At 36.0% G+C, this 17,079-nt stretch overlaps 1 protein-coding gene across 3 annotated transcripts in view; it reads right to left on the bottom strand.

Annotated features, from left to right (window-relative positions):
- nup205 (nucleoporin 205) overlaps positions 1-11,398 on the bottom strand; it is a 34,898-nt gene extending 23,500 nt beyond the window's left edge. Inside the window, exons 1-10 of one of the 3 annotated variants that reach the window (XR_015514248.1) lie at positions 11,316-11,398; positions 8,525-8,667; positions 6,146-6,317; positions 5,891-6,035; positions 4,723-4,882; positions 4,416-4,644; positions 1,877-2,041; positions 1,624-1,799; positions 709-825; positions 421-558 (exon numbers count right to left, since the gene is read on the bottom strand). Coding sequence is in view for 2 of the 3 variants with exons in the window: in NM_001313687.2 (NP_001300616.2) it covers positions 421-558; positions 709-825; positions 1,624-1,799; positions 1,877-2,041; positions 4,416-4,644; positions 4,723-4,882; positions 5,891-6,035; positions 6,146-6,317; positions 8,525-8,667; positions 11,316-11,343 (1,473 nt within the window). In the remaining variant the exon portion in view is untranslated. 3 annotated transcript variants of the gene reach the window in all.
- Between the last annotated feature and the right edge of the window lie 5,681 nt (positions 11,399-17,079).

A 17,079-nucleotide genomic window follows, 5' to 3' on the forward strand; every position in this document is an offset into this window, starting at 1 on the left:
AGTCAAGAAAGGAAATCTTAAGTGGGCTATTAATATTGGCCTTAGCTGTTTTTACTTTGTTTTCTAGTCTAACTAAAAGAAAAAGATTGAAAATTTCCTCTGCTCTGTTAAACATTACTTGGGAAATATTTGAGAAAGAACTAAAATTTCACAGAAGGGCTAATATTTTATATTCAACTGTACATTTAGGGACAAGCCCTTTTCCCAAAATATTAAATTAGACATGCATAATATATCAAAACTAAAACTGTTATCATGATTTGGCTTCGTGCAATTGTTTAATGACACGGGCTATGAATTAATTCAATACATCAATTATTTAAAAATGACACAATTATCAAAATATCAGCTGGTAAGAATTTTGTCCTGTTTTAATATAATTTAGCAAAGACAACAGACATTTGTTTTTTGCTGATGCACCTGTTTATGTGGGGGTCTTTGGAGAGGTACTCCAAGAAAAGATCCAGTGAGTGAAGTGTGCTGAAGAGACTCTGATGGACACCAAAACTCTAAAGCCAGCTCAAGTTCAAATGGATCTTTGCTGTAAAATTCTCCAATCTAAAAAGAAGAGCACAAAGAAATCACAGCATTAATTACATCAGTTCAAAAATAACACAATCCTTCAGTGTTGGCATATATGGGTGCATGAGAATCTAAATAAAACGAATAATTATGGCTGTAGTGTGTTAAATGTAAATGGATGCTCACAAGGATCATGAGGTGGTCCAGGTCCTTGCGAAGAGATGATGGCGGCTCGCTGCCCATCTGCAGAGCCATGTGGATCAGACGAGCATCTTCATCGGCACGGTTGCGCAACTGTTTCACCTGCAGAAAACACTTCTCACTTAGCACACACTCATGAGCAAAATACAAGCACATTTTAAAAATCATGGCCAAATATACTGTTGTTCAAAACGCTGAGGTCTACAAGATTTTGTTAGATATAACCAAATTAAGGACACATTCATTTAATCAAACATGACAGTAAAGACAAGGATTTTGGTTTTATATAAATAGTACTGTCCTATTGAACTTTCTATTTTTCAGAAAATCCTAAAAAACACCATGTTTTCCATCAAAACAGCTTGTTTTTAACATCAAAACCAGAGGAAAAACAGGAAAATGTTTATACAACACTAAATCAGCGTATTAAAATGATTTCAAAAGGATCATGTGACACCGAAAATTAAAGTATGATTATATATTCAAAAACATAGTCAAACCTGAAATGATTCATACTCCAGACAAATACAGACTTACAGTTGTGTTCGATGTAAATAAAAGCTGAGCAATAGGTTGTTGTTTTTTTCCCACAATGCCTCTTGTACATCGTCTTATTATATTTTAGCAGAAGCATGTGTCATTTACAGTCAAAAAAATTCAACTTGCTGGTTGAATAAAAGAATTTGTCAGGTTTATAAATAAAGTTCAGGATTGACTGTATATTACACTACACATTTTGCACTGTATTACTGTATAGATAAACATAGCTTTTGCAAGCATTAACAATTTTTTTCAAAAACAAGATAACAAAAATCTTTTAAGCCCAAATGTCTGAACAATACATTCATGTGTACAGCACATGATAAAAAATAGCTCAAATGCATGTATTTCTTTTCACACCTTCATTGGCATGAGTGCCAGGAAATCAGTAATCAGAGAATGCAGCCGCCGAGTGTAAAATTCTTCTTGGCTGAAACCATCACTTCCCAGGACGCCCTCCGTCAGAAAGAGGAAGACGCCTCCCAACAGTGCCTGGTCCGCCAGAGCCTCATCTGCTTCTGTGAACTCCACTAAAGCTGATAAAGGTTAACAAAAAGTTCATGTCATGAGAGTAAATAGAATTTTGACGTCAACAGTCAAAGTGTATACCCACCTGCACCCTGTGGAAGTTGTGAAAGGGCCCTCAGAGACAGCGCCCAGGCCAGCTGCACCACTGCCTGCAGTCCTGGAAGCTTCCAGCCTTGACCCTCAACCAGCCGACTGTGCACGGCTGCCACGTACTGTTTCTCCGTCAACAGAGGCAAAGCCTGGAGCAGGTCTAATCGATACAAAATCACATGTTTGTGAAGACAGAATGTCACCTAATCCTACTATACAACCTTTTTTTTACTCAAAGCGCCATACATAAAGGGATAGTTCACACAAAAATGAATATTCACACCACCTTGAGTGATTCAAAACCTGTTCAAGTTTCTATATTCTGTTGAACACAAATCATGATATTTCGCTCCAAAGTGGCTACAACTTGAACCCTTTACAAAATTGGAAATATATGGAGAGGATGAATTTTCATTAAAACTACAAATGGACAAATACCTGCAATACTGGGAGAAATGGATTGTGCGTATGCATTTACATAGTGTAAACTGATCCTTATATGTATTTGGTAATGTGACCAGTCAACTGTTCATGTAAGTTCACATTATTTTATTTTTTATTTTGTATCTTTATCATTTTCTTTCTTCCCTAAATAAAATAAATAAAAATAAAGTCTAAAAAAGCATGACATTTTGAAGAAAGCTGAAAACCTGTAGGCTTGGGCGGTATCCAAATTTTGATACCGTCAAACCGCCTCCATATTTTACCCTGGTATCCGGTATTACCGGCTTAATAAAAAAAATTATGACGTAAGGCTCAGACAGCGTCACCAAGCTGTTGGCTTGAGCCTAAACCATTCAGAAACTGAATACTTTCTATGCGACCTTATGCTCGCGGTCAGAAAGAGAGAGAGAGAGAGAGAGAGAGAGAGAGCGAAGCGACGCACAGCTCTCTCTCTCTCTCTCTCTCTCTTACACAAACACACACATACCTCTACCGCGATTTATTCAGAAATTTACTCCCACACCGTAAGAAATCTGGCCGGCTCTCGCGGAACAGCAGCGGGAATGCAGAGAGCTGTATTCGGGCCATAAAAATTAGGCACGATAGGTCCCGAGTCCGACAAGTACATTTTGATTGACAGCTTTATAAAGCCCTAACCCGTTTACAGCCCGACATTATTCAAATGCTCTCACAGCTCTAATGCATTTTTTAAAGAATGAGTCATTTATATGTTTAAACATCATTTATTCGTAGCAAACGTAAACTATAGGCCACTTAGAAGTTGGAACAAAGAAATAAAATAAGTCCTCTGTAACACTGTAACATCTCAGCGCTCTGGTCTAGGTACTAGCACCTTTAAATTGGCCAACACACCAATGAAAAGAAATCTTGCTTAACAAATCAAATTAAAATAAACTCTAAATGATGACGGGTATTTTGGCAATAAAGGAATTAAGATAAAGGCTCTGCAATATTTATTTCTCCACTTCTCTTCAAAATCTGGCATTAGGGCGTCGGTGAAGCTGAATATTAAGATAATAATGCCACCATTAGTCTGTATACTCTGTTTACATTATGATTATATGGTTTAATTAATATTTATTTATAATTTAAAACCCTTTACTCACCAAGATTAGGCTACGTGTGTTTGTGGAGGAACATTATTAAATCCACTGGCTTTAGCGCAGTCTTGCACGCATGGTGCGTCCAGCAGCTGAACACCCTTTCCTGCGGCTACAGGTCGAGATGCAGAGTTCTGATCTGGCTGATTTTGCAAGTTTTGGGTTGGATTGTTTGTTCATCTTCTACCAGTCAGAAACGTCCATTTAATTTTCCATGACAGTAGTTTTATTGTAGCGAGAGGCCTCGTCATTTTACCTGTCAGCTTGCGGTTTAGGGCTCTACCGTAATACGCAGTGTATGAGCTAAATACCTGGCTGGAATGCGCTCTTTCTGAGCTAGTGACTGGCTTGACCGCCGTCAAAATTAGCTTTTTTTACTACTTCGTCATAGTTTGTTTCACCTTTGCAAGGATGGATTTTATTGCAGGGATTTGGATTTTTTCGGGTCTCGCCGGGTTCGGGCAAAGATCTTCAGCTCTAATGCAAACCTCTCGTTCATATTAACCACGTCTCCCTTCTGTTCAGTCGAAACTGCCAAACTGTCACCTCTCCCTCTCTCCCCCTGCCTCTCCTCCTCCCTCTCCCTCTCCCTCTCCCCCTCCCTCTCCCTCTCTCCTCCACACTGTCCCGTGATGACAATCACACATACGTTTTTGTAGGCATTAAATAAAGGATATTTAATATTTTATGACGGTATAACGGTATTGAAACTGACACCGTTGCTATTTTTAGATCCCGCGGTATACCATAATACCGTATTACCGCCCAAGCCTACCTGTAACCATCGACTTCCATAGTAGAAAAAAAACAATACTATGGAAGTCAATGGTTACAGTTTTTCAGAATTCTTCAAAACATCTTCTTGTGTTTAACAGAAGAAACTCTAAAGGGTTTGAATCTTTTGGATGAACTACACTTTTAAAGAACTTAGATAAAAATACAGTGATGGTCACAGGAAAGCATGAATACCTTCTCTATCTTCTGTTCCTTGCTCCAGAAAACTAACATCCAGGGAATAGAGCAATGCCATGACCAAAGCAAGGTTGACACTATCCAAAGAGCCATCAGCTTCAGCGGTCACCATCTCTAAATGCCCAATAAGAGCCAGCGTGTCATCTTTGCCTAGCGGTGACTGGCATGCCCACGCAAACAAACACTCTGCCAGAGACTGTCGGCACTCTTTAATGAGGTCAGATACCTAATAATAAAAAAAGAATATTAATAAAACTATCCATTTGCTTATGTAGTTCTCATCAGCTGATAAAAGGAGCTTCACCTCTTTCCTGTGTTTCTCATTGCCAAGGCCACGCTCTTTCTGCAGCCTCTCAAACTCACGGGTCACGCTGACGTCAGAGACCAGGTTCAGTATTTGCTTGGTCAAACCCTGGGCCATCAGCTCATCTGTGAACCGTGTGGTGAGATTCACCAATTCAGGACTACAGGGATGGAAAGAAATGACAAATGGTTCAAAATAGCTCAAAATGTTTTACTCTGACATTTCAGGCAAACCTTGAAAAAGCTGTTTGTTAAAAAGTGCCTATAGAAAACTCTAGAAGCACACAAGCCCTTTTAAAGTAAAACCACACACTTGAAGAACATCACATCATGTATTGTTTGCTGTACAATATGCAGTGATGGGAATAATAACTTTTTTCAATAAAGACTAATCAATGAATTACTGTTACTTTTATATCCTGTTGAGCACAACATGTATAAATCACTTTTGCACTTAGCTTTTGCAAATATCCAAAAAGGTAAATCCTATAGATTTTTTAATTGATGGCACCCATAATAATAATTAATAATTATTTGGTTGACTTAAAAATAATTATGTCAACTCAAATACAAACAATAAAATATGCAAATGTTTTAAAGCATTCGTGAGAATACATAGATGACCTCAAATATGACAGTTGTGGGCTCTAGATTACTATCCAGTTGTTAAGTCATGAGGTATGAAATACTGTTTCCAGGTCTAAGCCACTAATCGTTTATGAGATACTTTTTAGTCAAATGACAGATTAAAGTGATTTTTTTTTAATAAAAGCATGGTGTACACATGATATCTCTGAACATCTGCATCACAGACATCAATTTTTTTTACAATTTATTACAAAAATGAGTCACTTTCTTGCCAACTGATATTAGACATGGTTATATAAATATTGCGATCATAAATTTCGAAAGTATTACATCACTTTGTAAACGTTTATTTTTACCATTTGTTGGTAAAAGCGCTTGAATTCAGAAGCTGTTTCAGGTGACATCAGACTTAACAAGCTAATACATTGCTTTAAATGTGGTTTTTAATAAATCAGATTCAAAGAACCAGCATTTCTATAACCCTAGGAGTTGTTTTGCGGTGCATACAACAACCTGCCAAACCCTTAGACAGAACATGTCTCAAAAAGGAAGTACGAGAGAAGAAAAGCAAAAAAGCAAACCTCAAGTCAAGAGTGAAAGTCTTCCCATGTCTGGACTGGATAAGTGAGCGGAGAGAGTTGGCCACGCAGCGTTTACCATCCCAGTAAAGGAGCACAGCTACCAGGCCTCGGGTCAGGCCGGGGAAATGAGGCTGCTGATGCTCTCCTAAAAATGCACATGAAAATCCCATTATTTAAAAAGACACTTCGCTGCATTGACACCAAAAGAGCAATGTGAATTTCAACGGTCCTGAGGTGTATGTTGAGAGTGTGTACCTGCCAGCAGCAGCTCGAGGGCGGCTAGTTCTCCAAGGTCAAAAAGGTCACTAAGGATGAAGGCTTCAGAGATGAGCTGCTCAGGTAGTAGTCGTGCTCCCTGCTGACCCTGGATAGCAATGCCTTCTGTACTGGCTTTCCGAACCTTCTCTCTCTGTTCTGCACTCTTCGGCTGTTTTGGAGAAAATATATACTATTTTACAGGGTTTTTTTATATGGTTTGATGCAGAGTTTACAAGCAATTGCTACATTTGCAAAACTTATTAGTATTTATATGACAATCCATCACCAAAAGTGCCCTTTTTCATATTTTAAGCAAAATCATCCTTTTCACTGTACAAAATAAGTATTATATCTATATATTACAGAACCATACAGCTATACATTTCATTCACATTGACTGCCTTTTATAATTTATTATCAACAAACACTTAATTTCCATCTCTTATCATTCAGTTTAATGTGTGTCTATTATTTAATTCAACTAATCTTAATGTTATTTTGTTAAATTAGAAAACATTAAATATAGTCTTCGAGGTTTAGTGATCAAACTTTCAAACATTTGGTTGTCATTCTTAGAGCATGTCAAATAACTGAAACTTTACTGTAGAATGAATGGTTGTTCATCTTACACTCTTAGTCTGTACCTTCCAGATGAGTACATATAGGACTAGCTGATATAGCACTAGCATCCAACTCTTTCTTGACATAAAACTACAAGTTTGAAGAGTGTGCCACCCCCAAGTCTATTCAGTTGATTATATTTTCCCTTTTCTCGTTCCTAATTTTTCTTTTCTTTTATTATTGTTATTGTTATTTATTTAACCTAATGCACCATGCTGTCAATCTCAACTTTCCATACTGACCTGTTTATATGCTCAAATGTAAAATGAATGCACATCATATATTGTTTATGCACATCATCTACTGTGTTGCACAACAAGAGGGTTATAGTGTGGTTTATTTTTATTTTTCTATTTGTACTGTTATTTTTTCTTTTACTTTTGTTTGTTAACTGTCACAAAAATCTAAAAATAAGTCTTTAAATAAATCTTATCTTAATGTTTATTCAGTGAAATTTTCATTATGTCCATAGATTTTAAACTTGTCTGATAATTTGTAAGTTACAAACTGTTGCACAAGCTTTTACTAAGACCTATTACTGCAGTAAATGCTTTTTTTGCTTACCCATTTACCTTACTTATAACAGGGCGCATACACATTTTACTACAAAGATTCCAATACTTTTTCAGGACTTTCAAGTCAATTTACATGCCCTAATGTTTCATGTAATGTCTACATATACGTGGCAAATCATAAGAAATGTTAAAATTTATTACAGCATATAATTTATTAAACGCAATAGTTTTAATTTATTTTTATATCTATGTTAAATAGATGATGCTTACATAACACTAATAATGTGTTTGTTTTGTTGCATGTTTTTGGGCAAGAAAAGAAAAGTAAATTCAATTAACCTCCATTCCAATATACAGACATTTGTCAAAGTAATTTGAGATAATCTTAATAGTTTGTTAAACTGCTTCTATTAGAAAGCTGCGATCACACTGCACTTTCCGCTTCATAGACTTCCATTCAGAAGCATGCGAATGCGGCACACCAGAAACGCAAGCACGTGTTTTGCATTTCACTCACTGCATTCGAAAGTTTAAGCTTGGTGAATTCTCACCTGCGAAATCCCATTAGGTGATTGCGTGAGACCAATAGAAGACTATTTAAAATAAGAAATCCCTCACTTTTAATAAAGTCTAATCGTATTGTTTAGCAGCGCAGAAAGACAGAATTTTGCAAGCACAAGCTCTAGTGTGACCACAGCTTTAGTCGCTTTGGACAAAAATGTCTGCTAAATGTAAATGTAATTTCCATGACTTTTCCCAAAACCTTGTGGGTTTTTCTGTTTTTTCAAAACTTTTCCAGGCCTGGAAAATACCATGTCAAAATTCCATGACTTGTCCAGGTTTTCCATGACCATATGAACCCTGTATAAAACAGTGCCAGTACAATAGTACAAAAGACTAGAATGTATTTGAAGCTTTTTGAGTGTAGACAAGGGCTATTCAATTGGCGGCCCGCGGGTCAAACTTGGCACCCGAGTAAATTTGTTCCAGCCCTCCAAATGGTGCAACACATCAAAAACAAGACATCAAAAATCTACTTAGTTCAGTCGAAAAATGGTTACAGTTATAAAGTGACGTGCGTCTGTTCAATACAGCACCAGCTGCAGCAGAGCGCGAGTCACCTACATTGCGAAAACATTTGGATACTTATCTCAACGCCGTGTTACTGTTAAACAGAACAAAACTTCTGCAGCCAAACAGTTATGCCATTATCATATTGGTCAGATTATTGTATACGTACTGGGTTTTTAAAGAGGTTGAGGAAGTAGGGTTTGTGTTTCTTCAACTGCAGATCTAAAAGATGAACACTTTCTGGTTGACGTCTCCAAATGGCCCCTTCCACAGCCTCCCAGAGCTCCTTCAGCGGCCCCCACAGACTGGCTCCTGCAAACAGAACCACAATCTCTTTAGAAAATATATGAGGAGTTCAGATGCAAAAACCTCTAAATGAAAGAAACATTTTCTTAACCTCCAATGTTTATGTTCAGTTATTTCACTTGAAAGGCGATTAAAAGAACTTATCCATCACTATAAATGTAAAATTACTGAGCCAACACATAGGTAGTGCTGTCGCCTCACAGCAAGAAGGTCGCTGGTTCGAACCTCGACTCAGTTGGCGTTTCTGTGTGGAGTTTGCATGTTCTCCCTGCCTTCGCGTGGGTTTCCTCCGGGTGCTCCGGTTTCCCCCACAGTCCAAAGACATGTGGTACAGGTGAATTGGGTAATCTAAATTGTCCGTAGTGTATGAGTGTGTGTGTGAATGTTTCCCAGAGATGGGTTGCGGCTGGAAGGGCATCTGCTGAGTAAAAACTTGCTGGATAAGTTGGCGGTTCATTCTGCTGTGGCGACCCCGGATTAATAAAGGGACTGAGCCGACAAGAAAATGAATGAATGAATGAGCCAACACACAAGAGTCGGAGAAAAATGCTAGTTTTAGAAGAAAACATCAGATGGCTTTTAGAGGTTTTCGCATCTAAACTCTTCATATGCATTTCTCTATATTAGTGCCTGAAAAAGTTGCTTTTTCACATTTTTCCTCATTTTTTTTTTACGTGTGACGTATGATTAAGCAACTATATAATAGTTTGAATTTTTCTGTTTTCAACTGATTATTTTTGTCATTTTGTTTTGCGATTTGAGTTTTACAGTTTTTGTTTCAGACTACTTCAACCCTCCTGTTTCTTAAGTGTCTGCAGAGTGCAGACTAGTGTTTTCATACTTTAGGCTAGGGCTGTGCAATTAATCGAAATCGAATTGCAATCACAAGAGGCTGCTATATGAAATATATTATTTAATTTCCTCCGCCCAGAGCAAATGTGTGACTGCCGTCTGTGTGTGACAGTCTTACTAGACAGTCTTACTGAGTGAGCACACTTTCATTCTGGCCAATCAGAATTGCTCAACTGAAAGTATGTGAAAGCCCACAATAAAAAAGAAAAAAAAAAAGGAAAGCGCAAACGAGTGGGATGATGACATCTGCCGCTTCAAAAGCATTAATAGATGAATTTATATCAAAGAAAAACAGCATGTCTGTTATATGGGAATATTTTGGTTTCAAAGTCACAGACACCGAACACAAACAGGCAATTTGTAAGAGCTGTCAAAGAATTGTTCCCACAGCATGAGGACATACAGCAACCAGCACCTAAAAATGCACCACAGGCCGCTATATGAGGAGTGTCTTGCTAAAAAAAATCAACTAAAAGTATTGGCTGTGACACTCAATCTAGTAGCTAGCAAAGTACAATTTCAGGTTGTTTGCTATTACTATTGCTATTATTTTTTTTTAGTTCTTCATTTTAATTAACACAGAAGCTACAATACAGTTTATTGAGCTGAAGTTTGACTACAAAATTGAATTGTATATCAAATTGAAATCGCAATATCTGTCAGAAATAAAAAATACAAATCGCAATTAGATATTTTCCCCAAATCGCACAGCCCTACTTCAGGCTAGTGCTTTTGTCAATTTCACAAACTATCATGACCTATAAAGGTAAAAAAAAAAAAAAAACTCAAGCTGTCAAATGTGCTTTTTTAAAGACAAAACAAAAAACTAAATGTTATTAATATCTCAAAAGCAGAGCAACCAGTTGCCTCGACTTATAGGTAGAACTTACACAGTATAATTGCAGAAGGTAAACAAAGACACATTATAAAACACAGACATTAACTTTCATTTCACTGACAATCATTAACAACATTCCTAAGGTACAAAACAAGGAAACAAATACATGAAAAATGTAAAATGGAAGACAAAATATTTAAATTGAGGTAAAGTTAAAGGTATATTCACACATTCAGATTTCTCCTCAATAATATAGTTTCGGGAAAGTATTTTTTGCAGATTATAAACATGAAATCACATTAGCAGTCATTGACTATCAAAGTACACCACATTTCACAGTCAAATAAATAGTGTTAATGTTGTTTAAAGTCAAACCTACATGTGACTTCAGACCCAATATTCAAAGTAACCACGTTAAAAACAATATAGGAAGCATGTCACAAGTTGCCACTGAACGAATGTGCGCATATAAAATCAACTTGACCTCAATAATATGTAAACCACTAAACAACAGAATAAACGTAACTCGTATATAGACATTAAAGTATCTTTTGACTTAAACCTAGTCTTATCTTGTCCATGTATCATTTTTATTAGACGTTAAGGGCATATTCACGAGGCAATTTAACAGACATTGATGTTAGGAGACATTGATGTTTTAAATAACGTCAACTTATTTATTCTGGTCGCACAAAAGAACAAGTTTTACAAAGACTTTTACTTTTATAATACCTCGTTTAAGAAGTGCCCAGATAATAGTAAGCAATGTAACGTTAGTTGCGCATTTAGTTACACACTCTAAGCCTATTTTCTGGTGAATGTAGCGATAAAGTGAATAGCTGACGAAGTACTTGTAGTTTAAATGTATTAAAATACTTTGGTTTAACGTGTTAACACAAAAGTCAATGTTATATATCGTATAAAACATTAAATATGTAAGAATACGAAATGTATACATTAATACCTGAATTTACCGCCATCTGCGTCGCCATGTCTGAAGCGTGAGTGGGCTGCCCTGAATTCTGCCGGTGTGAAAACATAACTTTCGGTTTCTTTTGTGAAGAGATTTTATTTATTTACATTCGTATGCACTTATTTATTGCCTTATTGCTTATTTATTTGTTTATTTTTATTTTTGACAACATTGGTTTGTTGTGTTTTTGCCATAAATACCACATGAGCGTAGGACCTATAGAAATAGAAGTTGGTAGAATCAGCATGTAGGTTGGTAGAATCAGCATGTAGGTTGGTTCTTTGCTACAATAGCAAGCGGATACTGACACTACGAAAGTTGCTACTAATTTTACATATTCAGGGTGAATAATGTTTTATGTTTTATTTGTATAGATAGTTTTCTCAAATAAATTGATCGTCCTGACAGCTATTTACACATAAATCATTTGCTCAACGTAGGCAGCATTGTCACGTGGTGCATGTTATATTTCTCACCGTATTTAAGATCATACAAATCATAGTCATCTGTGATTACAGCGCCTTGCCATTTCAATAAATACGTTTAAAAGGAAAATTGCTTTAAAATTTGCATTTGTTTAACGAATGTCGGTTTGGGTAAGCATTACAAACAAAAGGTTATATTATTAGCCAGCGTGTATCTTTGATTAGACAAAAAAAACGCCCTTAGAACTTCACACGACTCAATGGACGGACCCGTTTTTGAGCCACCAAGCGAAATAGTTGACATTGAGTGAAATTGAGCGACTGATGCCCCACATACTGCCTGAAAACTATTACTATCCCATTTTTCTAGCACCAGAGGGTGGTACTGTCCTACAAACCCACCAACAATGATCGAAATCAGGAATAATAATAAACACAATATCTCTTATACAGAACTTCAAATGAGACTCGCAGTCAATTTTGCGAGGCAAAAACATACTGAACTTTTACTATAATAAAACCATGGGATATCAATTTTACTTTACTTTTTTTATTTTCTTGCATAGACTGTTTTGCCCTTTATCGTAAGTATTTCAGATTCAAGACATACTATTTTAAATACTAATTTCCTGGCCAATGGAATCAGAAAAAAACGCAATGGTACTTTCCAAAGATTACACAAGTATCTACCTAAAAAGTAAGCGAGGGTTATGACATAATGATTAATTAATTTCCAATCAGATATCAATATTATTTGGTATTTGGAGCATACAAATAATTTATTTTTTAAATTAAATCAAAATCATAAATACTTAAGTTCAATGATTTAGTTAAATCTAAAACAGCACAATTTATGTTTAAAGCTAGGAATAAACTACTTCCTAATTGCATAAAAAAGTTTTTTGAATAAAGACAAGAGGGGAAATAATCTAAGAGAAAAACTAAATTTTAGGAGTTTGAAAACAAGGACAACTTGAAAAAGTTTGTGTATGTCTGTCTGTGGTGTAATATGGAACAGTCTAGATCAGACTCTCAAACAATGTCAGGATAATAATCAATTTAAAAAGTTGTATAAATATATATTATTAAATTAATATAGTGATGAAGTTGATTGAAAAAGGATAAAAAGAGAAAGGTATGATGACATTTTAATTAATGGCTATTTGCAGTACTATTTTTTTTTTCTTTTGCTCTGGGTCTGTTACAAAATGTAAAGGTACAAATGGAATCAAACATATAATTTGTCAAAGAAGCCAAAATGATAAAATATGTTTCATGTAAAAAGAAGAGATAAGTAAAAGAAGAAATAAGTTTAAGTAATAGACGGATGAAGTATGTGGTAATGGGGTGGGAAAATAATAAGCTTGTGCTTCATCCCACTCCATTTTCGACCATGTTGAAATTATTGGTAACACTTTACAATAAGGTTCATTAGTTAATGCATTTACTAAGATGAACTAATCATGAACAACACATGTACAGCATTTATTAATCATAATTGAACATTTACTAATGCATTATTAACATGCAAGGCCATGCTTGTTAACATTAGTTAATGCACCATGAGTTAACGAACTAATAATGAACAACTATATTTTCATTAACTAACGTTAACTAACATGAACAAATACAGTAGTAAATGTATTGTTCATTGTTTGTTCATGTTAGTAAATGCATTAATAAACATTTACTAATGAATCTTATTGTAAAGTGTGACCAAATTATTATTTGTTAATGATATTTAATGTATGATATTTTGTTCAAAAAAAATAAAGTAATTAAATCTAATATCATTTATAAAAACAACAATTCTCTAAAGAAGTGCACAAAGAAGTAAAAAGAGAGTTTTTGAAGATTTGTTGCCAGTTTAATATTTCATAATATGACTGACTGTAGGAAAGTCCTGGTACGACAGTACTGGAAATGGTGTAATATTCAGAGAATCCTTCCATAAAGGTGAGATTCTGATATCAAAACAAACTGTTATTTCAGCTGTGATAAATACATCTTTCTAAAAGGCTTAAATCAGTGACACAGTTCACAGACCTACTTCTGGTACCAGATGTTCAATACAGCACAGTTACATAAGAACCTCTGGAATTAAGATCTGCTCTAGTTTCATTTCTATTGCTTATTTTGCTTTGCCTTCTATGAGTAACTAAGAGGTCAGCCTCAATCTGTAGTTTGCGATGAAGAATAAAAAGATTACAAGATTACAAATGTTTTCTGAAATCTCTATCTTCTGAATCATTTTTACCCTCAAAGTTAGACTTTTATAAGGACGTTTGAATTTTTTGCTGTGGGAAGGACAGGCCTTGTTATGAAAATGCCAGATGACTCAATAACACCTACCGTTCCTCTTGAAAAAGAGTGTTGTTCCACTCCATTTACTAATGTACATTCATGTCAGACAATTATTTTTAAAACTTGTTCTGGTTACTGTCAAAACTGACTGGAAACAACAACAATAATAATATTAATAATAATATTAATAATAATAGTGGCGCAGTAGGTAGTGCTGTCGCCTCACTGCAAGAAGGTCGCTGGTTCAAGCTTCGGCTGGGTCAGTTGGCGTTTCTGTGTGGAGTTTGCATGTTCTCCCTGCAATCGCGTGGCCGGGTGCCAGGTGAATTGAGTAGGCTAAATTGTCAGCAGTGTATGAGAGTGGATGAGTGTTTGTGGATGTTTCCCAGGGATGGGTTGTGGCTGGAAGGGCATCTGCTGCGTAGAAACATGCTGGATAGGTTGGGAGTTATTCTGCTGTGGCGACCCCAGATTAATAAAGGGACACCACAGCAGAATGAACCACTAACTATTCCACCATTACAAAGAGGATGCTGTACACCAGTATTGGAAAACACCCATACACACTCATTCACTAAAGCTAATTTCATTCATTCATTCATGTTCCTTCGGCTTAATCCCTTTATTCATCGAGAGTTTCCACAGCGGAATGAATCACCAACTCATCCAGCATACGTTTTGCACAGCGGATGCCCTTCCAGCTGCAACCCAGTACTAGGAAACACCCATACACACTCATTCACACACATACACTACAGCCAATTTTGTTTATTAAATTCAGCTATAGCGTATGTCTTTGGACTGTGGGGAAACTGGAGCACGCAGAGGAAACCCACATGAACCCAGAGAGAACATGCAAACTCCACACAGAATCGCCAACTGACTTAGCTGGGACTTGAACCAGCAACCTTCTTGCTGTGAGGCAACAGTGCCAAATACTGAGCCATTGTGTCGCCCACTACGACCCATTTAGTTTATTCAATTCACCTATACCACATGTCGATTGTGGCAGAGGGAATGTGGGGTGGAACTGGAGCACACCGTAAACTCCACACAGAAATGGCCCACCTGGGACTCGAATCAGCGACCTTCTAGCTATGAGGCAACAGTGCTATCCACTGAGCCACCGTGCTGCCCAGTAATAAAATAAATCATTTTATGTCTATCCATACATCTAGTCAACTCAGTTACATCAGTTATTTAAATAGGCACAGCAATCTTTAAAGCTCTGATAGAAAAAAAAAACATGTGAGTTGCTCCAAGTGATGTCACATCCTGTTGTGGGAACCTGGAAGGCAGAGGCATGTCGTTTACTGTCTTCTCATTAAAATCTGCAAAAAGTTGAGGATACACTAATAGTAGTATTAATAATTATTTGTCAACTCTGCTATTGTGATGCTTCAGTGAATTTCTATAAATAACAACAAGATGAAAATACATTAAATCCTGTCTTAGACTTGACATGTGCTGTCTGATCCGAGGTTAGCATCTTCAGCTAAAGCACAAAATGGTGTAGAATGTCAACTCTGTTAGAGAGTTTTAAACGTTTAACAATAAGTTAAACAACAATTACTCACAAAATAAAACTGCAAATGGTCCACAGTGATATCTCAATGGTGCATATTAGTACCCAAATGCACATAAAAAGTACATTTGAGGTATCATTATGGACCCTTCAGGTACAAATATGTACCTTTTGATACGGTACTGCCCCAGTGACAGCTCCTGTACCTTTATTTCTGAGAGTGTATATTTGTTGGATATCATTCCATTTCAAGGAAAATTACGGGAAAATGCTTGAAATGTGCCCACACTTCAGGAACAAGTACACACACACACACACTTCATATACATACACACTTTATAACTAGGGGAGAGTGGGAATAAAAGCACCATTTTTCATAAAAATTCATTCAATCATTAAAGATGCTTTAGAGAGAAACATACGTCTGCTGTGGTTACGACCTCTTAAGTGTGGTCTATCAATATCAGGTGGTGTTTTGAACAAATGTAAAACAACTTCAAAATAACTTTAAAACATAAATTTCACTTTTTTGACCCTGTTAGTAGGGATAAAAGTACACGGGTGGGTCAAAAGTACCAACAATATTTGCTAGATTTACTGGCTTAATCTTGCTTATTTTTAATATATCTCACTATGACCTTGTTATATTGTGTTAACAGCAAACATATTTTGTATTTTATTTTTGCAAAAAATATTAAACAGCCTTTTCTTTTTCAATTTCAGTTCCATCAAATCTTTCAAAAGCAACCCAAAATAAATAAATTTAAATATTATTGGCAATTAGCATTAATTTTATAAAACATCTGAATCCAAAGACTGTAAACTCTAATGGAAGAGTAAGGTTTTTCTGTTAGCAGTGGGACATAAGAGCATTTCATCTCAAGTTGCACTTTTGAAAAGACAGACTCGTGATGGACTTGTGTTCGAAGCTACAAATGCCTATGTATCAGCATAGTGGCAGATTGAAATCTGGACAAACTTTTTCTTCGTGAATAACTGAAATGTCAAAAGAAGTGTCTCAGAAGACATCTATGGAGATCACCGAGTTCATTTGTGCATCCTTAAACTCCACATTCATAATGTCTCATTTGCTGGTATTAGAATCTTCAGCAGGTACACTCTCAGAAATAAAGGTACAAGAGCTGTCACTGGGTCAAAAGGTAGAAATTTGTACCTAAAAGGTCCATATTAATACCTCAAGGGTACATATTAGTACCTAAAAAGTACAAAAGTGTTCCTCTTAAAAGTTTTAGGTACTAATATGTACTAATCTATACTTTAGAAATCTGTATTTTTTGAAAAGGTGCCATTCCAGTGACAGCTTGTGTACCTTTATTTTTGAGAGTGTAGTAACTAATGAAGTTATGGTAACTAATAACCTTAACCTTATTGAGTTTGATAGTAATGCAATAATGTGCACCTTTTGTAAAGTCCTTTGAAACAATAATAATTGTGAAAAGCACTACACAAATAAACTTGAATTGAATTGAATACACACACC

The sequence above is a fragment of the Danio rerio genome, chromosome 18 (genome assembly GCF_052040795.2).
Source record: "Danio rerio strain M-AB ecotype USA chromosome 18, GRCz13ab, whole genome shotgun sequence".
In the NCBI taxonomy this organism is placed as follows: Eukaryota; Metazoa; Chordata; class Actinopteri; order Cypriniformes; family Danionidae; genus Danio; species Danio rerio.